The 24,554-nt window shown below is 37.6% G+C and overlaps 2 protein-coding genes across 2 annotated transcripts; one reads left to right on the top strand and one right to left on the bottom strand.

Moving 5' to 3' along the window:
- Positions 1–6,997: 6,997 nt before the first annotated feature.
- LOC141632030 (protein FAR1-RELATED SEQUENCE 5-like) lies at positions 6,998–8,811 on the bottom strand. Its single transcript, XM_074444621.1, has 2 exons — positions 8,721–8,811; positions 6,998–8,094 (listed from the first exon to the last, which is right to left on the bottom strand). Exons 1-2 carry the CDS (start codon positions 8,809–8,811, stop codon positions 6,998–7,000), a joined length of 1,188 nt encoding a protein of 395 aa, XP_074300722.1.
- Positions 8,812–8,873: 62 nt separating this feature from the next.
- Positions 8,874–24,070, top strand: LOC141632029 (uncharacterized). Its single transcript, XM_074444620.1, has 4 exons — positions 8,874–8,908; positions 21,496–22,117; positions 22,397–22,756; positions 23,351–24,070. Exons 1-4 carry the CDS (start codon positions 8,874–8,876, stop codon positions 24,068–24,070), a joined length of 1,737 nt encoding a protein of 578 aa, XP_074300721.1.
- The last annotated feature ends 484 nt before the right edge of the window (positions 24,071–24,554 follow it).

Raw genomic sequence — 24,554 nt, 5'->3', positions numbered from 1 at the left:
AAACATGCTACATGCCTCAATAAGCCAATCAATCTCCCTTTTCTTTTTCCACTATCCATCACAACCACATATAACTCATGTCCTCCCCACCAAATTTATACCCATCATAAGGTTTTACTCTTACATTATAAAATTGGGTAACTTACGCATCAGGACCAACACATACGTAAAACAATGCACAAAGAAGCAAAAGAAGACCTTTGAATTAAACATGATATGCGACGAAGTCAAAAGATAAGCATATGACCCAAAACAAGGGTTACTAGATCGAGTACAGCCTACTCGATTGAGTAGGTGAAGGTCTGAAGCACGCACAACAAATTACCAGGGCTACTCGATCGATTAAGGGGTACTCGATCGAATAACAAGAGGTGTACTCGATCGAGTACCCTAAGCAGTTCTCAGCACTATCCAATTTTCGTAAAACGGTCATATCTCACTCGTTTCTTAGTCATTTTGAGCGTGTGACCTATCGTTAGAATCGTAAGAGAACAAGCTATCACCTACAATTGGAATCACATCAAAATCATATATACATATCAAGTTATAACATTTTAAATACAACATCTCGATAATCGGACAACATAACTACTAGATTTCTACTTCCAAACAACTTAAACAACAACAAGGTAAACAAAAACAACTAAATACTCATAAAACCAGTATCCCTAACCACATGTTACTATCTACAAAAGCCAAGAAACAACATCCATCATGCACATATATTATTCAACTTGTCAATCATGTATTACCCACATGCTTTTATTCTATAACTTTACGTATAACAAAATCATAAATATATATAACATCACATCCCCTAATCACATGTTACTAACATAACAACATTATAAAATCACTTCCACATGAACATGCTCAAACATAAATTCCATATCCTTATGCAATTACTACTTCAAGCTTTTCCAAACAATTCATCCATCATATTCGTCTAATGTATTCATCCAATGTATTCATCCAACATATTCTTCCAACATACTTATCCAACATATTCATCCCACATATACACATGAACAACAGTAAACAAGTAGCGATCCCATGACACCCCATACTGACTAGTTCAAAGTTGGAGGGCGAGTTCGCGACTTTAGGACGTCTCCCAAGTCTTTGCATTAGCTCCTAGCAAATCCTACCCGGTTTCATTTTAGTTTAACTCCCTAAATTCATTGGGTTCATTAGTTACAGGTTCCAAAATCGTCGCTCTGATCCCACTTTGTAACACCCCCATACACCAAGGTGCCTTACCAAGGCCACCCAATACATAAAAGTGCAACCATCTCGGTTATCCGAGGCAATGAATATGAAAAGGACCATAAAAGAACGTACTTTATTAAATAAGTTTAAAGTGATACATGTCCAAACCAAAACTGTCTAATGAAAATACAAATGTTCTAAATCCAAAACCAACTAAATAAAAACATAGTTCAAGACACATGGGAAGAATCTAATGACGCGTGACGACTCCATCCCAGCTATCCCTTGCACAATCCATCTCAGACCTGCTCAATAACTGCTCACCATCCCCGAATGGATCACCACAATTTATAAAACAATTATCGGGGTCAATTACTGATTACACAATACAAGATAAATAGAATAACAACATACATCATCATCCAACTCCGTCACTTCTCCACACACCTGACTACACACTAAAGTGTGTATCCTGCCAGAATATCCATCGCAACAGATATTCCACACCACCATTGGGGGACCGCAGCCGTACCCACCAAATCCCCGCTCATCTATTCCGAGCGAAAACCCAAGTTCCTTAATGAACACATCCCCTCCTGTGGCGGGTTCCACAAAGGGCGAATCAAGGGCGTGAAGCCACTCCCGCAAGCGGCTCTACTCAGCCGAGGGCGCGCCTTGCGAACCATAGACAAACACAACCAACCAAATTACACAACAACAAATACCAACACGATAAAGATCAACAATAGTAAACAACCAACAACAATCCACAATCAAACACAATGTAATCAATAACCGAGTAGGGAAGCCCTACCTGGAAAAGCAATTCACCACGATCGTCACAATCAGCTAATCAAAACCGTTCTTCTACAAAATCACCTCTTATCAAACACACAATCATACAATCACCATCTAATATCAAAATACTCCCCAAATCCCCAAATTACCCAATTAGGGTTTTAACCAAAATCAAAGAAACGATATAAAAACTATACTAGGATCTTACCCACAACGCGACGGTCTCAACGACGTAAAGAAGTCAACAATCCGATGACTCTATCCCGTAGGATTTGATAGCAATGAGAGAGAGAGAGAGAAGCAACATAACTTTGTTTTAATCTTTATGAAAATTAAAGTGGGGTAAAAATAAAAAGAAGCTGACGGATTAAGTTTATATATATTCATCACGTTGCTATCAAAACCCATAAAAACCAACTTACTCGATCGAATAAGTCACTTACTCGATCGAGTAACCCACTGACTCGATCGAGTACCCATCAGCAGTACACTATTTCGCACGCAATACTCACTTACTCAACAGAGTAAGCCCTACTCGATAGAGTATTCAACAGCACATAAAATCGTAGTATTACACTCTTCCCTCCTTAAAAATGCACTTCGTCTCCGAAGTTCAAACCCAAACTATAAAACATGAACTCCTAACACTAACTCCACCAATTATGCCTACCTCCACAACATGGCTCACGATATCGTATCAACTATATTATAGCCTCTCGACACTAACTCCATACACTACCGAATATCATCCACAAACACCGCTAGCTCCATCTCACTAACATATTCTCTACTAGAAAATCCAATATCAAGACAATCCACCAAGCGAGATTAACCACCAAACGGAATGTTACAGTGTGGAGTCGTATTCTTATGATAATGCCTTTATGCTATACCTTACTGCTTGACTTATCTTTACGCCTTACTTGTGCTGATCTACCAAGTATGGGTTTAACTCATATCTTCCGCCTCTTTCGGACTGTCCTGCCGATTGTGGGTTCTCGACTTCCAATCTGTCATTCGAGTCTTGGATGCAGACTGTCCTGCTGCCTGTCGAATCGGGAACTGTACTGTCCTGAGAGTCTGGCCAGATTTAGACTAGGACTAAGTCTTTGTGATCTTTATTGTCGTCCTACCCGGGAAATTATATTTAATGAGTAGTAAAGGTCTTGCTTGGTTATAGTTATTGTCATATATCATTCAAGGCAAGAGTTATGCCTTATATTGTTTGGATGTGAGAGTCTTGGTCCTGTCGGATACTAGAGGTGAGATTCAAGCCTTCTAGTTGCGATATGAACGCCGGGATTGATGCTCCCATCCGTTCTTATAGTGAGATACAAGCCATAAGTATGAATGTGACATTAGTAGCCACGTCCCGTGCAATGTTTGTTAAAAAGGTTTTCAGAATAATGGCTATGGTTTCCATGGCCGTATTTTGTATTGATTGATCCCTTATTTATCTACTTCGTATGATTCAAATCCTAATCTCATATCTATGGCATTTTTCCTTGAAATGTGTGCTTTTGTCTAAGTGACCGTATTCTTGTCTTTCATATTATTTAATTATCTCACATGAATAGTTGAGTCTTTATTTTGCTGGTATTGATCTATCTTGTTCCCTCTCATTTAATTATCATGTTTAAATATAGATTTTGATGTTCATGTCATTTGTAATTATCTTACATGATTTACCTATTTGAGTTCCTTGTTATGTTTATTTCGACAATTTGTGGCTGGGAGAACCTTGAGTTACTCCCCACTCACTGTGGCTTTTATGTTTATATGAATGACAGATTTGTGAAGATGCATTTGTGGGGTTTAAACGTGTGAGCTAGCGAGCACCTTGGATTAGTAGTCTGTTTACTAGGATTGCTTAGACTCAGCCTTTATCGTCTTGTCATTCGAGGGATATATTTTTCCCCAATTTGGCTATCATATCTGTATGAACCTAAGTTCATTTCTGCATACTTTATCAATGTTGTAGGTTTTATTGAACCCGCGCTTTAAACTTTAAAAAATTTCAAAAATTTCCGAAAATTCCATATTTTCCTTATTGTACTTTCTTAGCGTTTTTGCAGGGGTTCACAAACTACACTCGCTAATCTGCAAAGTTTCTTGTATGATTAGCAACTCGAAAACTCTTAGCTTTTCGTCCTCTCACAATGTTGTTTATTTTCTCAATCGTCGATTTCCGCCTTTTATTTTTTTGACCTGCCTTTCTCGACTTCACAGGATTTTGGATGCTCACAAGATTACCTTCATCACCATGCATAGGATCACATTCTTCAATTCTGATACAACCTATTTCATCATCTATAAGCTGTTTTTTTTTCTTATATGCTTCTTCCAAATATTGTCTACTCTTGCTATTACAATGTGAGGCAGAAATAAGTTCATTGAACTTCCTTGTCATTTGAGTTCTCCACACGTAAGTTGAAATATTGTCCTTTTGTGGCAAGTGGCTATGCAGGTTATTGGATGTTGTTGATATTTCTTCCTTTTTCCATCTCTTAAGAATGTATTGCTTTGGAATATTCTCCAAACAATGTAAATTCATGATACGCAAGTTGTGGCTAAAAAGTATACCAACTTGTGAATATATCCGACATGTACAATAGATAGACTTCTCTTTTTTGTTGAAAGTGACAACATTCTTTATTAAGCCTGCAATCGGATCATTTGTTGCTCTTCTTACATGATAAATGAATATGTCATCATTTTTTTCATAAAGATCTTGATGAAGTGTCCAAGATTTCAGAAATTGTTCTTCGAAAACTTGATAAAGCTCAATGGTGTACACTTCTCTAGCATGTGTCAATATATTTATATTGATGCGTGTCAATTATATGATGTTTTACACTCTATTTTACACGCATTTCACAGCTCATTTAAGTGGTTTAAGGCTACTATTTGCCCCATTTCGTCAACTTTCGTATTTTTATGTAATATTGCAGATTTATGCGGAAATGAGTAGATATTGAGCCAAATCCGTCCCCGAGTATCTTGCATTGTATTTGACATGAAGTATTTGCTCAAGGAACGAGCTTGGTGCGCATTTAGAGGCCCGAAAGACAAATCCACGAGAAGTTAGTAGTCAAGTATCAGTTACTTCAGTCGATCGACCATTTCCCTTAGTCGATCGACCAGACCACGACTTCCAGGAGCCACTGTTCAGAGCTTACCAGTCGATCGACCGGCTTCAGTGGTCGATCGACCAAGCTGCTAAACTGCGTGAATTAATAGAACGAGGAATAACAAGCCCATAGTAGCTAGGTTTTGTAAATAAGAACTATGTTGTATTCTATATAACGTATGCTAGGTTTTGAGAACAGGAGCCAGTTTTTTATCAAGTTTTTAATCTAGTTTTATTATCAGAAATTCTTTAGGGTTCTTTAGTTTATAATCTTTTCCATTCAATAAAAGTTACTTTGGCATTCGGGTTCTTGGATCTTTATTCTCTGCAATTTTGTTCGGTACTTTTCTGTTCTTATATTTAGTTTCATTGTTTTATTATCGTTCGTAGGATAGAATTGCTAGTTAGTATCCCAAAAGCCAATTATCGTTTATTGTTATTTGTTATTTAACTGTTTTAAGCATGAATTCAGTAGTTTTATTAGTCAATTTTACTGTTGTTTTTATCGTAGTCATGAGTAGCTAAATACCCTGTGCTAGGATGTAGGGAATCTGTAGTGTAGGCGGCATTAGAATAGGGAACCCTGAATCGCGCCACGGTCGATCGACTGGCCTCGTGAGGTTCTGCTTCGTTTTAATTGCTTTAAATTCTATTTTTGACGAATCGAGTGCACGCGACTAGTTGAATGCTTAGTAATTGACTGACCCATTAGATCGAAAGATAGGGAAGGTTGCTAGACTACCAATTAAAATAACTAAACTATGCTAAGATCAAAAGATAGATAAAGTTTATAATATTAGTCACTTTTCAGGACGAGAGTCAGTACTAGTGATATTAGAGACACGTAGCGAGATCGAAAGATGCTACTTGTTGAGAGTGGACCGAGAGGACCTCTTGTTTTCCCGCCTCACGTGTTTGTTTTAGACCTACCTAGTTTGCTGCCGCCGAAACTATAGTGAACCGACCATCCTTAGCACCCTTTTTAATATCTGTTTCGTCCATTTATTTATTTTATTGTTTTTTATTATTTTAGCTATTGACCAAATCGACTCAACCCCCACAATTGTTACCTTAGACTGAAATTAGACAACTAATAATTACATATGCCTCTCTGTGGTTCGACCCTGTTACCACTAGCTTCTGTTAGTTTTAATAGGTATTATAAATTTTATTTTTGGTACTCACAACGACGGGTATCATATATGATTTGCAATCATTTCCGGATTCCCTTGAAGGCAGTCAAAATCTTCACCATTCTCCCTACATCGCCACTCAGATATGACATCAACAAAGTAAGAATAGAAGTCACAGAGTCCAGTTGTAGCAGTAAGCCTTCTTGATATGGAATCGTTCGTTGTTTCACTACTTTGAGATGATAAAATATCTCCCGAAAAATACTCTTTAGAATATGCCGGACACCATTGCTCTTTCTTTTTATACAGTTTCAGAAGCTAGTCATTGTCCCCACATTGATAGGTAGTGACCATCCTACATTCATTGTAATGAACTAATTATTAATGAACTACATTCATTACATTGTTACATATTTAGAACTTATGATGAATATGGCAGTACATTGATGAATATGTCCGTATAACAAAACAAATGCTGAATATGGAAGCACATGTTGATGAATACGTCAGTACAATGGTGTGATATATGCCAAGTTGATAAGTCATTTAAAACATTTCAGTAGTTTTCTGAATTACATAAGGGTGACTATTTTCATTATGGTGAAAGTACATTTAAGATATATAATGAATTATGCACAAAAGACCATATACAAAAGCTAACAATCATATTCGTCGCCAAATGTGGCATGAACGTAATATATGTATGCGGAAGGAAAATACAAGTTACTTACTTATTCCAGTACAAATTGAATTCTTCAACGCTATCAACATATTTCGAAACTTGATAAAAAAGCTTAACAAATCCTTTCCGCGCTCTTAGATGTCTTATGTGCTTTTTTGAGTTCTCCATTAGATGCCATACACATAGTCGGTGACATGACTTCTTGAACACTTCTTTAATACCTCCTGCCATTGCGGCTAATTGATCAGTCATTATTGTCAATGGCTGCTTGTCACCCATTGATTTTAAGAATGTTTTGAATAACCAAAGTAATGACTCGGTTCTCTCATTCATCACAAAGCCGCAACCAAACATTATATTTCTCCCATGGTGATTCAGTCCAACAAAAGGAGCACAAATCATGTCGTATCGATTAGTTCTATAAGTTGTGTCGGTAATTGTCGGATCACTAAATAAATCATAGTCCTTCTTCATCTGACCATCACGCCAAAAGAAATTACATAATCTCCCTTGTTCATCTACCTCAAAGTCAAAGAAGAAGTCTTCTTCATGCTGTTTACGTCTCATGAATATTTGAATAAGGGGATGTGCATCTGTACCTTTAATACACTTTTTCTTTTCCCTTGAAATCACATTGTAAGCATCTCTCAGTGTATATCCAACCATTTCTGGTTCACCTTTTTCCTTCGTGATTAGTCTTACAGCATCAGACAATTTGATGCCACTGCCTACCAATTTCATAAGCCAGTCAATGTCTTCTTTGCTTACATTTCTATGGGAACGGAGAAGGTGTCGCTTGTTCTCTGGGCATAGTTTGTGGTTATGGATCATGTGATGTTTTGTGACGATGTAAATTCCCTTTTCATCAACATAACAACAAATAATTGCTTTGCAATCTGTTCTTATATCTTGTTTTGTGTAACATTTAGCATCTGATTTCTTATTGCCTTCTTTTGAACAACAATATTGTTTCATTGATATGACACATCCATCAGATCTTTTCCTTTGCTTGTTTCGCCTTATGCTAAACCCCTTCAAAACCGCATAGTCATTGTAAAGGTCATAGGCTTCTTGCTCATTCTTTACCTCTTTATGTAGAAGCTCAGATTCATCGGCTTCGATGACTACGAACTCCTCATATGCTACAAAAATAATTTGTACTGTTGTAAATATGTTCCCATAATTAATACGTAAGTGCTATTTTATGAAACAAACCATTATAATATGAGGATAAAAAAAAAGCTCTATTTCATGATACTGGCTCTTTTATATGTTGAATGTAGTATCCTAAGACAAATGAATACACAGGTACTGAATAATGAATATATACATAGACGGCATATTTATCAATATGCTCATACACCGCAGTGAATATACGACTTATTAGCACAAATTGATGAATACAAAAACATTAAAAAGTGAATATACGATTTATTCATAGAAAACTCAATGAATATGGAGATACTAAGTAATGAATATACAACATATTAGCAAAGTATCAGTTGAATAATGAGATACAAAGTTATGCATATCGAAATTATCAGAAAATTTGTTCAATATACCAAAAAAAAAAAAAAATCAAAAACTACAAATTGTGTCATAAATAAGTTGTTCATATGGCATATTATTTTAATTGAGCATTCGCAGACAAAATAAAAGATTATGCTTATAACTTCTGAATCATTCAACATTCATAGCATAAAGATAATATGTCATCATCATCATCATCATCATCATACCAAATCAGTTTTAGTGAATGCAAACGTACCTTGATTTGTGACATTGAATTCAATGTCAAAATCTTCGTTCGCAGATTTATTCAAATCAGTTGAATGATGATCATGAAATATTTGCTCCATATGAAAACCACCGAAGAAATTAGCGTAGAGATATTAACTTTTACTGCAAATAATTGGAAACTATGAACTTGGAAAATTTGGGAAAACTGGAAAAAGAGTATGCATAACTGACGTTGTAGTGTTGTACTGGGGAGTTTTTTTTAATACAAATAACTGAATGGGAGTATCATGCTCCCTACTCCTGGGAGCAGGAGGGTGTAGGCAAGTCTCTCTCTCTCTCTCTCTCTCTCTCTCTCTCTCTCTCTCTCTCTCTCTCTCTCTCTCTCTCTCGAGTGTCAGCATGTGGCTCACTCTTAGCCGGGACTCGGGAGAACCGTCCACATTCCAATTATACCCTAGATAGCACAAAAACACACACGGACACATAGGGATATCAGCGGGGCGGGTACAAGTTGGTACCGCCCCGCATCCGCCCCAGTTGGGGCGAGGATGGGTAGAGCTTTGGCGGGTGGTGGGACGGGTACGGTATGAAAATTGTACCTGCCATGAGTAATGGGGCGGGGATGAATTTTGCATCTTACCCTCCTCAAACCCGCCTACCCGACAATTGCTAAAAAAAATTAGTGCGATTATGACAATTTTTTAAATCTTATTTAGTTATAATTAAGATATAATATAAATAATAGCTATTTGTAAAGTTTTTTACTAACTTCTTTGGTGAAAAAAACTAAACTTATAAAGATAAGTTCTAAAAAATGGAAATTAATAAAGACGAAATCAACATTTGCGACAAAATTTATCGAATAAAATTATGGTGCAGCGGATTAATGGGGAGGGGGGGGGGGGGGGTACGGTTTTATATTTCCACCCGTTGGGGCTGGCTTGGTTTTGGAAACTTGTACCCGCCATGGGTGGTGGGGCGGGTACGGGTACGAGTTTTTCTTAGTGGGTACGGGTACGAGGGAGCCTATATCCACCACCGCCCCGTCCCAATGACATCTCTACGGACACATGATACAACATCCCATGAAATTTAAGACACATAACATGTTATTTAAATTTAATAAAATAAATATTTATAATTATAAATAATCTATTTCGTATGATTTTATTTTTGTATTATACTAGTATTGGTGCCCGGCTACGCCCGGACTACCTCTAATTACCATTAATATTAACTAGTCTTAAACCCGTGCAAATTGCACGGGTATGTTGTTTCAAATTTGTTATTATAGAGAGTTGACATTTAATATTGTTGTTATATTAATTAATCATCTCCTTTTAAATTTAGTTATCATTATAAATGAAGTTTTGAAATAAAGTAATAAACACTCTCCTCTTTTGGCTAAATTTTTTTAAAATAAAGTCGTTTACAAAAAAAAAAAAAATTATATTTGAATCATAAATTCTATATGCAATTAGCGTAAATGATGCATTTCGGTCAATTGGTCGAGCAGTTATTGTAGTATGCTATCCTCTTGGTAGCTAAATTTAAGTTTCTAATCAATTATTTTGTTACACATGTCTGAATAGTTGGAGACCCGTGAAAATTGGTAAGCCTATTTTTCATTTACTCTAACTTAAGCACGTTTGTAAATCTCACGCACGGACAAAATGGATATTTTGACCCGTGCACATTTAAAATAACAATTTTAACCCATTTTTATTTGGTACATATTTCCTCCAAATTATCAGATTCTTTACATTTTTTCCTTTTTTTCGTTATATTCAACTGATTATTTACGTTTCCTTTAATGAGTTTATATACTTAGTTAACTAAAGGTAAGTACTCTTCTTAAAAGTCACATGCATGTAAGGTCTTAAAAATCCACACCAAAAACAAATGTACAAAATTTGATGAATGAAGGGGAATATTGTTAATTATTGAAACACATACAATAACAAAAATGATAATTGGACTTTACATGTTTGAAACGAATTAGTCGAACCGTCAAATATTCAAACCCGTTATATTATATAAGATACAATGATAAACGATATATTATATACTTCATAATTTAATTCAAATACTCCCTCCTATTTAAGGTTTCCTCCTTATTTCCATCTTCAGTTTATTCAGGTTAACTTCCTTATTTATTTATTTGGAAGCTTTGTGTGACCCAAATTCACTTGCACGTGAGATAGTGTGTTTTGTGTGGTCCATAATAACTCCCTTAATTCAAGTGGACAAATGAAAGAGAATTTCACCTTGAAAAGGATGGAATATAAGACGTGCTATTAATAAAGTTATGTATAAAAAACTTATATGCATTAACATTTATATTCATTCACCCTACCTAAACAACACTAAGTTTCCCTTAAGACAGCCTTAAGTTTTGAGACAGATCAAGTACATACAACTCGTATATATAAGAATTAAAAAAATATTTGTTTTATATACATAAGTAGTATTGACATGTCTTAAACTTGAGACGGATGATACAATCTTAAATGAGAATTTGTGAGTAAACAAACGATTTTGCCAAAAATTTGTAATGTGATAGCCCATAATGAACATTATGCAACAATTGGTCAATTAGGCCGTACCGCCATAAACATTTGGAGATATATAGGGAGTGCAACGCAAAAATTTTTAACCCTCCCATTATTTGTCAGATCCTCTTAAACACATTATCACCCCCTTAAATCCTATAATTCGTCTCATTGTAGTCGAACACTATCGGTATAAGTTGTGGATGGATAGTGTCCCTTTCACAAAATGCAAGTGGGAGGCAAATAGGAGAATTCATTTCCTTTCCACTTGTATTTTATGAGAGGGACACTAATCGTCTACAACTTTAGACAAATATTGTCCGTCTACAATGAGAATTTGTGTAAACCCTATTACTCCCTCACTTCGGGCGTTCAATATCAACTCCATTTTTCCATCTATTTTAATTTTTTTTCCTCTTCCTCCCTCCTCAACTTTACCTTCCATTATCTTTACCAATAAAAAAAAAACTTTACCTTCCATTATTCTCACTTTATTCAAAAAATTAATAATTAATTCAATTAAATTATCAATTACTCAATAATCTATCGTTATATATGTAAGGTGATCAGTGATTAAGTTAATAGTGAAGAATTGAAGATAGTCCAAAATATATTTATTGATTGAAGTGGGTTGATTAGTAGATCTGCATCATTGATTGATGAATGCTGTGGATTGGGGATTTGGGTCAAAAGAGGGGATATTCATGCATGCAAAGAAGATTATACCATATTTATGATCAATTTTTATATCTTTATTTACAAATTTCTAAAGTTTAATTTTTTTTTGTTCTATATGAAGTTTGAGTTTATGATTCATTGTAAACAATTTATGAATAATTAGTTTTTTTTGTCAAATTTAAAATAAGAATTATTTTATGAGATTATAGTGTTTTTATGTTTTTTTAGCTTAATACAGTGTATATAGTTTAGTTTGATTAGTGGATTGAATTATTTCATTCGTTTTTGTATTAATATAAGTTATTAATAGAAATTTTATTCAAGTTAAATGAGTAATTCACAACCGTCACATTTCTGATAATTGTTCAGCTTGATTGTTGTATACAAAGAAGTTGATTACAAAGAAAATGATCATAAGAGAACGTGGAGGGAAGGGTGGGGACACTTATTTAAAGTAATAAAATAATCTACTTTCAACCACAGAGCTGATGTTAAGTAATAAAATAATGTACTTTCAACTACAAGCTGACACATCATCTATGTGGTTGTTGGTTTAATATATAGGATTTTCAATAAAATAAAACTATTTTAAAGTTGCATAACTCATAAATTTATCTTTAATATATTTTTCTATACCATATCTCAAAATTACGATAAAATAAATTATAAGACAAATTCACTACTCCTGCTATTAATATTTTACTTAAATCGATTAGTTAGCTAATTGTTCATATATGCTTTCTTCTGTTGTTAGTATTATTACTTTTCAAGTGCCACGTCTCTCTGATGCCACTTTGTGATGCCCCCATAATCCAAGTGCCTTACCAGGACCACTTAAGGTATGAGAACGTCACCATCTCGGTTCCCCGAGGCACTGATAATCAAAAGACAATAAAGAAACATACTTAAATAGTAATAAAGTTTAAAGTGATTACATGCCAACTCCAAAACTAATAACAAGAAATACAAGGTTCTCAAAATTGTCTATTATCAAAACTACAAAAAAATGTCTGACACAGCGGAAGACTTCTAAACTGCATCGTGGTGACTCATCCCAGCTATCTCATACGCATCGTCTCATACCTGCTCAATAACTGCTCACCACCCCCGAATGGATCACCACAGTTTTTAAAACATTTAAACGGGGTCAGTACTAATTACATAAAACAAAGCCACAACGAACAAGTGCATAAACAACTCAACAACATAACAATTCTCCAGTTTTCATAACCAATCTCCACACACCTGACTACACACTAAAGTATGTAGTCCTGCCAGAGTACTAATCGCAACAAGTACTCCACACCGCCAGTGGGGGACCGCAGCCGTACCCACCAAATCCTCGCTCATCACCACTGAGCGATAAACCCATGTTTTCTTAATGTGCACATCCCCTCCTGTGGCGGGTTCCACAGAGGGTGAACCAAGGGCATGAAGCCACTTCCATAAGTGACTCCACACAGCTAGGGACGCGCCCCAAAGATCACAGACAGATACAAACCAATCAACAGTATGAAAACAATAACCGTCTAACAACTCAACAATACAATAAATCTTTAATCACAACAACCATCACCACACATTATGTAACTAATACTGAGTAGGGAAACCCTACCTGGAAAGCAACACCAACAGACGATCAAGCAGCTAAGTCAGAATCTCTCCTCAACGAATCCTCCTCTTATACATACATATATACAATCACAACCATATTCACATAAATCGCCCAAAACCTCCAAATCACCCAAAATGGGGTATAACCAACCTTAACAAAACATTATAAAATTTATATAAAAAGCTTACCCTCGATACAAGGATCACAACGGCGTAAAGAACAATACAATCCGACACTCCTAGCCTTGGAATTTGTTAACAATACGATGACAATCAAGCTATGTAACTCCTCTTCTTCTCATTTAGGTTTTAGAATAGTTAAAAGAGATTAAGAAAAGTGACGGACATCCTTTTATACTAATCTCGCATCATTAACAAACCCGTCAAAATCAGCCCGTATAACTTACTTACTCGATCGAGTAAGTCATTGAGTGACCCTTAGTCGATCGAGTGCCAAGCTTACTCGATCGAGTACCCTACAGGCAGACTACTGTTTTGCGTAAAAAGCTACTAACTCGACAGAGTAATCCCTACTCGATAGAATACCCTAAGATACATAAAACCGTAGTATTACAGTCTTCCTCCTTAAAAGGAACTTCGTCCCCGAAGTTCAACCCATACATAAAAACAAACATACTAACTCGATTAAGACACAACAACGCAACTACGAACTCAAAACAAAACCCCAACCTATAAAACATGAACTCTTAACACCAACTCCACCAATTATGCCTACCTGCACAACACGGCTCACGATATCGTATCAACTGCATCATAGTCTCTCTCGACACCAACTCCAAACACTACTAACTACTATCCACAAACGCTGCTAGCGCCGTAACATATTTTCCACTAGAAAATGCGATATCAAGACGCTCGTAACATCAAACGGAATGTTACATTCTACCACCCTTAAAAGGAACTTCGTCCTCGAAGTTTAATCACGCTCATAAACATCATCATCCACCTGCCAAAACTATCGAACTCATAAATATCATCATCCAACTGTCAACACTATCGAAATATTCTCACCATCCTAGACATCATACTACTACAAGCACGGCGATGACCTTTTAACAATATCAACCACAATACAAATCCATCATTTATGCTACATCAACACTCTACTTCCAATTATACTACAACATGAACAACCATCAAACTTTCTTTTATAGCATCCTACTCCTCTTAAGATAAATGTTACGTCCTCGTAACTCACTAATACTAAATCCTTAGCTATATCTTCTCATTATCCTCATCACCACCGCATGTCAAAGATAACCGCCTATAATCTAAACACTCACCATTCCTATTTCCAAGACTCTCTTACTTAACAGTTCTCATATACCTCAATTCATTCGGCATACCACCTAACCTATACCACAAAATCCGTAGCAGAATCACCGTACCAACTCTTCATTATTACCACAAAACAACACACCTCTCTATATAAAGCACCTATCTCCAAAAGCATAACTCACGATCCACACTCACACTAGATCCTCAAGCTCTTTCTTTTATTACCACAAACTCATCCACAACTTACCATGATACTAATGTCCAACACCCTATACTCACTGTCTCAACAAAAGATTATGGACACCTATAATTTTCAGATTTGTACAACACATGTTCCACGAACCACTTGCCATCACTAAGTCAACCAATGCCTCCTCTAAAAGAAAATCACAAGTACTCCAACAACCTCTCGCAACTGTTCCCCATCAACAAGATATCACTATACTATGACAACAACGAAAACATACACAACTCTCTTCCATATCATACTCTACCCTTACTCCCATACTAAAACTGGTAAGAAACATCAATAAACAAAACTACCATCTATATGTACAACCCGAAACTTACAGGAAGCAACATCAAACAAAACAACAATCTATGTATAACTGGTATGTACTTTCGAAACTCGAATCGTAATCATCCCGCCTACTCCACCACAACCGGTGACGGCATCGCAACACCGCCACCAACAATAAGCGCGCGGCGAAAAATACCCGCATCACAACATGAAGTACCGGGCCCAGATCACCACCCGAGGCACAACAACCACATCGATAGACATCACAACCACATACAATTCCCATAAACACTGACTCAGTATAACTTTCCGGACAAGGAAATTTACTCAAAACAGCATTACTAGATCATAACGCAACATATTATACAGAATAAACAGACAAGAATCTCATGAATATCATCCATACCATCTCACGAAATAAACATATATCATGAATACACATACAAGTATAACTAGCCATGACAGATCACCCAAACTATCACTTTTGAACATCATTCCATTAGGTTATCTTATCCAACATATATTATAGAACATTCAGATAACAACTTTGTGACTATCACACCATACCACTTATCTTGAGGTCAGAACCTCACACAAACGTTTATACACATCATAGACCCATAATCGCATCCAACTAGTCAATCCTGATCACGTAAGTTACCACTTGATAAAGGTTACCTCTCGACCGAGCTTAACTCGTATGCCCCTCACAACGTATTCTCCCATTCGCATAACCATCACCTCCTGCCAAGTATAACCATACCATTAATATTCAACTACTAGCACCCGCCTTATATAACCACATCTTATATTTCCTCCCAACGTAAATATCAATCCGGCCTCTACAAATTCAACCTCTTTAGAATTGCTATCCTTCTTATCTATCATCACCCTTAACCACTAGTGACAACACCACAATACCCCCACTGCTCGTATAACAAACCTTTTACACTCATCTTTAAACATCACGGTTTCCTTCCTATCTTTGGTTAACATCCCAAATAACGAACATCAAATCCATCAACAAAAATTACCTCAACAATATTCCCAATTCTAGCCTTAATTGTATCGTCACCCGACTCACCACCAAGATCTCATATCGTGTAAATTCTTTACCCATCTTTTACTTTCCTTAATTTCCCGAAACTCATGACTAATCATATTGTCCTAAAACTCCTATATAACCATTATCTAACATCCTCATGATAGTATCATACATCTGGACGATTCCTGACTTCTATATCACATAACTCCGATCGACATCTTTCTCAGCTTACTTTTATCCTTCTTATCTCTTTACGCTCAACAATACCAATTAATGATTCAACTCCTTATTCCTTCTACCTAACTCTTTAGTGCTCCGGTTACCTTCTCATTGATCCAAAACTCAAATCCCATTATTTCATATCAGTATCATCTCACTCTTTCTTAATATGGATCTTCTCTTATCATGCTATCACTCACACTTATCACCAATCAGTCCAGACCATCTCATGCTATCACTCACACTGATCACCAATCACCTTTTTTTTTTTTTTTTTTTCTAGAATCTCAAAACTCATTTCATAACGTTACTTGCCCAAGGAAATAACACATTAGTTTCACCTCTTGATAATGCAAATTCCCAAACTTACTCACTATCTGCAAATCCACGTCGCGACATGTCTCCATTAAGTTCACTATATACCACTCTTCTCAATCCCTCTAAAACGGCCATTCAATACATATATTCTTAACCCACACGATTTCTAACCATATCCCTCTGTAATTCTTTACACATATCAAGTTGCCACTATCCACATCCTTCCTTTCAATATTTTCATTCTCACGTTCCTTAGACTCACATCATCCCTTGCCCATATTAACTTACTTTTACATTACTCAACACACAATCATATCACTCATCTCATCTCACAAACATGCTCCATGCCTTAATAAGCCTTACCAATCTTCCTTTTCTTTTCCACTACCTATCACAACTGCATATAACTCATGTCCTCCCCACCGAACTCATACTCACCACAGGTGTCACTCCTTATATCATAAGATTGAGTAACGTGATACCGTCGTAAAGTATAAAGATTTAAATTTATAAATTCGAAACTACTACTGTAGACAGCGGTAGCACGAGTCGAACCACAGGGAGGAAGGGAATTTTAGTTGTTCTAGATTTCAGTCTAAAAGTAACAAATAAGGGGGGTGTTTTGGGTTTATCTAAAGCTAATATGCAATTAAATTAAACTAAAGCAAATAAATAAGCAATTAAAGAAAGTGGATAAAATCAAATATGAAAAGGGATGCTAAGATGGTCGGTTCACTATAGCTATGACGGCGCATGTCCTGGGTGAGTCTAAAATAAAGTCGTGTAGGATGGATAAAACAAGTCCTCTCGGTCCAAGTTAACCAATAGCTCCTTTCGGCCTATGCTACTAGCCCCTAAGTCTCACTAATGCTAGCTCTCGCCCTGAAAAGTGATTCTTTAAGCCTAAATTACCTATCTTTCGATCTTAGCAATTTAGTCGTTCTAATTCATTAATTATTTCCCTCCCCTATCTCTCGATCTTAATGGGTTGGTCAATACTAAGCATCTAACAAGTCTCCGCTCGGTCTCGTTGTCAAATATTGCACTTAATAAATTAAAAACGGTGCTAATCATACACGCGTCAGTCGATCGACCACTATAGGCAGTCGATCGACCAACGGGCACAATCGATCGACCAGAGAAGCCAGTCAATCGACCAATACCCTAATTCAGATCGCCTAATTCTACGCCATCTACGCTATAGGTCCCCTACATCTTAGCACGAAGGGTTTAGCTACACATATTGATGAAGATACCAACAACTAATTCGATAAATACGAAGAACGAATGCATAATTAAAATTGAACGATTAAAAGCAATGATAAACTAAAGGTTTCGGGATTTTTCTAACAATTCTAACTACTGCAAGAATAACTAAAACAAACTGGAATTATGAAGAAGGAATACCGTAAAAAGGCAGGAACAAGAGAATCCGAAGCGAAATAACGAATTTTATTGAGAGTAAAAATTAAAGTAATTGAATGTAAATCGTATGCTAAATTCTAAACTAATGTCTCCGTCCGTCCCCTCCTGCTAATCTGGTAGCAGTCAAGTTATATAGGAATAACACAACTACTTATTTTCTAAAACCTAATTGCGTTGGGCTTCTAACTTCTCGTTCTTAATTTGCGTCAGATTCGAAGCTTGGTCGATCGACCAATGAGTCCAGTCGATCGACCAAGGTACCTGGCACAACAGCTTCTGGAATTCGCGCTCTGGTCGATCGACCATGTAGGTCAGTCGATCGACCAAGGGTGCTGTACAGTAATGTATTATGACGAATTCTGCAGCGCGCAACGATCTTAAAAGAGCTACCATTTCTTCGTTAATTGGTCAAATCAGGCGTTCTACACGGCGTTGGAAAGCTAAGAGGATAAGCTTTCACCTTCAATTGGAATCACTCGATTATCAGCTCTAGAACTTGAGATATTGCCATCTGAAGCAGGCTACAATATCGTGAAGTGCTTCTTTGCTTGTTAAACTCGTACGCACCCATGCTTTTGCTATCTTTAGGTCTTGAAACGCGCACCAAGCTCATTCCTCGAGTCACTACTTCATGTCAGGTCCTATTATAAATACCCGGGGACGGTTTTGGCTCATTTTCCGCTGAATTCTTCACATTTCTGCAATATTACACAAAAACACGAAAGTAGAGGGAAATAGGGAAATAATGGCATATATTACACATTTGAGCTCTGAAATGCGTATAGAATAAAGTGTGAAACATCATATTTTAGACACGCATCAAACTTCCCCACACCAAACCCTTGCTTGTCCCCAAGCAAGAACTAGACTCGATTCTAGGACCTAATGGAATGAGTTCAATCTCAGAGCGAAATGCAAACTGAAAAGCCTAAACCAGTTTAATGCAACAACTAACAATCAATTAGTAATATGAATCATGCAAACGAGTTATGAAGTCGTCAAAAACTGCTGAACCGTCAACTATATAGACTTATCATTTTGGACTCTCACGGGTCGCTCATATCACTCAATGAATACGGGTGAGTATATGTAAAAGATAGAAAGAAGTAAATGTAAAGACTCTCACCTAACTACGACCTATAAGAACATGCCTGCAATCTAATATGAAAATGATCTCTACAACCGTACATATGCATTCCAACCAAACAAATGACCATGACACATGCCGAGGTAAATATGGATATGTGAGGCTATGGGTAAGAAGGGCTAAGATAAATTTGGATATCAGGAGTTAAAGTCAAGCTAGTAACAACTAAACCAAATTATAACAACATCCACTTCCTTACTCAAAATTAAATCGATGAAACGGTGCTAATGATTAGCACAAATCTCACAACCTCCAATAATAATCAACTCCCCATATGATAATATTAAAGCATGGGAGCAAAAATCGCCATTTTCACAAAGACTTTGAATTATGCGATTTTGATTTTTTTCTTTTCTTTTCTTTCTTCTTTTCTACTTGCTTTTCATAATTTTTTTTCTTCATTTTTTTTCAATTCTGTTCATTTTTTTCTTTTCTTTCCTCCTGATGCGTGCATATTATATAGACTTTTACGGTCTCTTTTGGCACGCATTTCTATGTATTTGAGTGATATTATGTCACTTTATACCCCGAATAGGCTACTTTGTGCTTTTATTGCTATTTTACAGATTTGTAGCGGAAACCAACCTTTAGTGGCCTCGAGATAGCATCTCTGGAAGATGGACGGAAAAGAGGACAAAGGACTCATGCATAGGAAAGCGTGAAGACGAAAGTTAACCAAATTAAGCAAGGTCAGAAATACTACGGAAGCTGGGAAGTGACTGAAGATCTCGATCGACCACATTTGGTTGTCGATCGAGAACACAGAGGAACACAAGCCTTCGATCGAGCTGCCCTGTGCTCGATCGAACTATCAATCCCTCGATCGAGCTATCCTGTGCTCGATCGAGAGCCTTAACCTCTCGATCGAAGAGGTTTTCCTTTACGTGGGCTATTAAAGCCCGTAGGTTAATAAAACAACTCGTGAGTTTTGTTATAAAAACGATTAGACGAGTTGCTAGGTTATTATCTTTTACCTATCATTCATTTTTCCACATACATTTTTACTGCATTTACTGTTCACTACTTGGAATTTTACGATTTTGGATTTGGTTGTTCTTTACGCCGGATTTGCTATTATAGTATAATTCTTTCCCTTAATCTCTTCTCTTGTTTATGTTTTATATTTGCTCTTTTAGTTTCATTATTAATTCCTGCCCTAATCTCGTCATTGCTTTATACTATTGTTACATCATGTTTTCCGTTAGCATTTCGTCATTAGTTGTGTTAGTTAATATAATTAGCATGCGTAGCTAATTTCTTTATATGCCGGGATGAGGGAAACCGTGTTAGAAGCATGTTAGTACGACTACTAAGGTATTTATGCGGTAGGAATCAGGTCTAAGCAATTTATTTGTAGTTCGGTTGAATGAGTGCACGCAGGAGACCGTCTGTTTAGTTAACCCCCGACCTGGATCGAAAGATTGGAAGGGTAGACTTGCTTAGTTCTGATAATTGACTCCTATGAGGGCGAAAGTCAAGTAGGATGACCTTAGGGCGACTTTAGACCGAAAGGTATAGTCAGGTTTGAGACCGAAAGGAGATAATCTAGCCCTTCCTACTAATAAACTTACTGACCTAGTTAATCCGATAGTGTGTAGATCATGGCAGACCGAAATCCTGGCATATCTCTCCTTATCTGATAGTTTACTTACTTTTTCTCCTTAATTCCTCTTATACCCTTACTTCCTCTTTCCCTTAAACTTTAGTAGTTAGAACATCAAATTCAAAACCCCTAGTTTGTGACCGACAGATTAGACTACAGTTAATAGAGAAGCCTCTCTGTGGATTCGACCCGACTTCCCTAGCTATTTATAGTATAGGCTTGTTGGCATTTATTTTTGGTGTTGAACGACACGCATCAAATTTTGGCGCCGTTGCCGGGGACGCAACTTTTATTATCTGTGTTGTTTATTTCTGTCTCGTCTGAAGGAATTTTATTTCCTTAAGGTTGTTCTTATTTATTTTCTTTTAGCTGTGTATGCGCAGGTCTCGTAGGGGTGAATTAGTTGAGGCTGATCCTGAACCCGAAAGATCCTTTTTACGCAGAAAGAGGGAGTTAGAAAGAGCTCGTCGGGAGGAAGTCTTGAGTACTTCCGACAGTTCGGTTATTGAGGAAACTTCTATTCGTGAGACTATTATTCCAGTCAAAATGCCTAATATCGTGAGTCATTCGGAACCTACTGCTTACTATATTCCGAAGGGTTTCAAATTGTCTACCGATGAGGACGGCAATACCTTCGACATTCGGCCATCCTACATCAATTTGGTCGAACGGAATTTGTATCGGGGGGTCCCGGGCGAGGATCCTAGGAAACATATGGAGAGATTTGCTGATTACTGTTCATCTATCTCTATATCCAAGGGAGTGACCCAAGACAAGATAAAGGAAGTTCTCTTTCCTTTCTCTCTAACCGATAATGCAAGAGAATGGTTGACGGACTTGGATAGAGAAGCCGCAGGTATCACGGATTGGACTACTTTAGCTCTGGCCTTCTATAATAAGTACTTTCCTCAGCAGAGGACCAATGCATTGAGGGCCCAGATTACTAATTTCAAGCAAACGGGTTCTGAAAATTTGTTTGAAGCATGGTGCCGCTTTAAGAAAGCTGTGCGATCGGTGCCCCATCATGGATTCCAACAGTGGTTTTTGTGCAACCAATTTTATAATGGGTTGTATGATGATCATAGAGCTATTTTAGATGCTGCAGCCAATGGGAGATTCCAGCGCGAGGTTGATGATGATAAGGGCTGGAAGCTTATTGAGGAAATGGCTAATCACACCGCAGAATATGGGAATCCGCGGAGTGGTACACAGACGATAGCTAATATCGAATGTGAAGATATGGATGCTAAGTTCGATAAGATTAATGACCGATTGGAGATGCAGTCTCCAGAGAGTCAACAAACGGTTCACATGCTGAAGAAAGACGATACAAATCTTTGTGAGAGATGCGGTGAGCTGGGGCACGTTGCTATTGACTGTTTTGCTGAGAGGGAGCAAGTCTTTTCTTTCCAACAGTACCGTCAAGGGTATAATTCGGGTTATATCCATCCAAATCTGCGATGGTCGAGTCAAAATGTCCTTAATCCTACTCCTCCACCGCTGCAACAAGCTTATTTACCACCGCATAAGCAAAGTTATCAAAAGCCTCCGCAATTTCCAAATCCGCAGCAAGGAAGTTCTTCATCTGGAGGAATTTCAGAAGTGGGAGAGCTGAAATCCATGATTCAAGCTCTCGCCACACAAGTGAGTAGATCGGACCAAGCAACCAATGCTACTATCAAATTGCTTGAGTTCCAAATAGCTCAAGTCGCCGTAAATCAATCCACGAGGCAACCCGGACAACTGCCTTCTCAATCTGAAAAGAGGAAAGAAACGCTGAACATGATAACATTGAGAAGCGGATCGACTTACTCGATCTTGATATTCTTTGTATCGATGTTTCGGAATGAATTCCAATGCTACTCGCTGGCGACAAGTCTGACGGCTCTCGATCGAGAGGTTTTGTTCCTCGATCGAGAGGAAATGGAGAGATGGAGCTCGATCGAGAGGTCGCTATAGCTCGATCGAGCACATTCGTTTGGTGAAGTCTCTCGATCGAGTGAGAGTTATGGTCGATCGAGAGGTTCTGACGATGAAAATGGTCGATCGAGACCATTGAGCAAACGTATGATTAATAACGCTTTGATTCGTGACACGCATAACGGAGCTCCTATTGAAGATGCTCCATATCCAGGGCGCCTGAAGAGGGTCAAGAAGACGGAACCATAGTTCGCGCGTTTCGGTGAACTTGTGCGAGGATTGAACGTAAGTGTTCCGTTTATCGAGCTGCTAAAAAAGGTACCTTCATATTTAAAATTTATGCGAGAAGTATTAACGCGTAAAAGGACCATAGATGATGTTGAGACAGTAGCTCTGACGGAGGGGTGTTCTGCGCACCTCCAAAATAGGACCCCACCTAAGCTTGCCGACCCTGGTAGTTTTTCGATACCGTGTCACATTGGAGTTCAATTAATTGATAATGCGTTGTGTGATTTAGGAGCAAGTGTTAGCGTGTTAACCTTGTCTCTGGCCAAACGGTTAGGATTCACTAAATTCCATTGCACCAACATGACGGTCCAGATGGCTGATCGGACCTTGTCACGACCTTTAGGAGTGCTACAAGATATTCCTGTGCAAATAGGAAGATTTCTTATTCCTGTTGATTTTGTCGTGTTAGACATACCCGAAGATAATCACACCCCAATTATTTTGGGAAGACCGTTCTTGCACACTGCGCAAGCGGTTATAGATGTCGGGATGCGCACTCTTACGTTTAATGTCGGTGGTGAGAAATTGGTTTTCGCTAAACCCGCTACTCATAGGGGTTCCATGCGTGTTTTGGAGTGTCATGCTATTCCTGCGGTTGGCGTTGTTACACCACCCATGATTGAGTCATCTTCCATCCCCGTTATTGATGATGAGCCCCCACGTGTTGTTACTCTACCTGCTACACTTACACCTCCGCCTCGGAATGAGAGCGATAAGGAGGACCGTGCTATTGTTGTTACTTGTACATAACCTGGATGGTGAGCTTTGGCGCTTGACCAAGGCGAAATGAGCTCCAATGTTGGGATGGGAGAGGGCAATGGTAGCAATATGACACGCATTCTGGCGGAAGAAATCAAGTTGGGACACTCGTCAGGAAATGGTACTTATGTTTGGAGAAGGAAGTTGGAAGTTACCGCAGCTAGGGGTAACTCCGTTAGCCAGAGGCCTAGCAAAGGCCTGAAGGACTTAATTGAGCATTAGCCGGGTTTGCAACCCCGTGCAAATTGTAATAGACAATAGATTTTTGAATTCCTTTTATTGTTTTAAACTTCTTTAATTGCGTTGGACACTTAGACTATAGACATTTTTAGCGTAGAAGACAATTGTGGGCTGTAGACAATTTGCTGGTGTTTTGGGATATTTTTACTATCAATTTTGCTGGTACAGAAAGCCGCACTCAATAGATGATACATTAATATGCATGCTATCAGGAAAAGAGCTCGATCGAGGGAGT

Source organism: Silene latifolia, chromosome Y (assembly GCF_048544455.1).
Source record: "Silene latifolia isolate original U9 population chromosome Y, ASM4854445v1, whole genome shotgun sequence".
NCBI lineage: Eukaryota > Viridiplantae > Streptophyta > Magnoliopsida > Caryophyllales > Caryophyllaceae > Silene > Silene latifolia.
The sequence above is the reverse complement of the archived record's forward strand: the minus strand, read 5'-3'. Positions and strand labels throughout refer to the sequence as shown.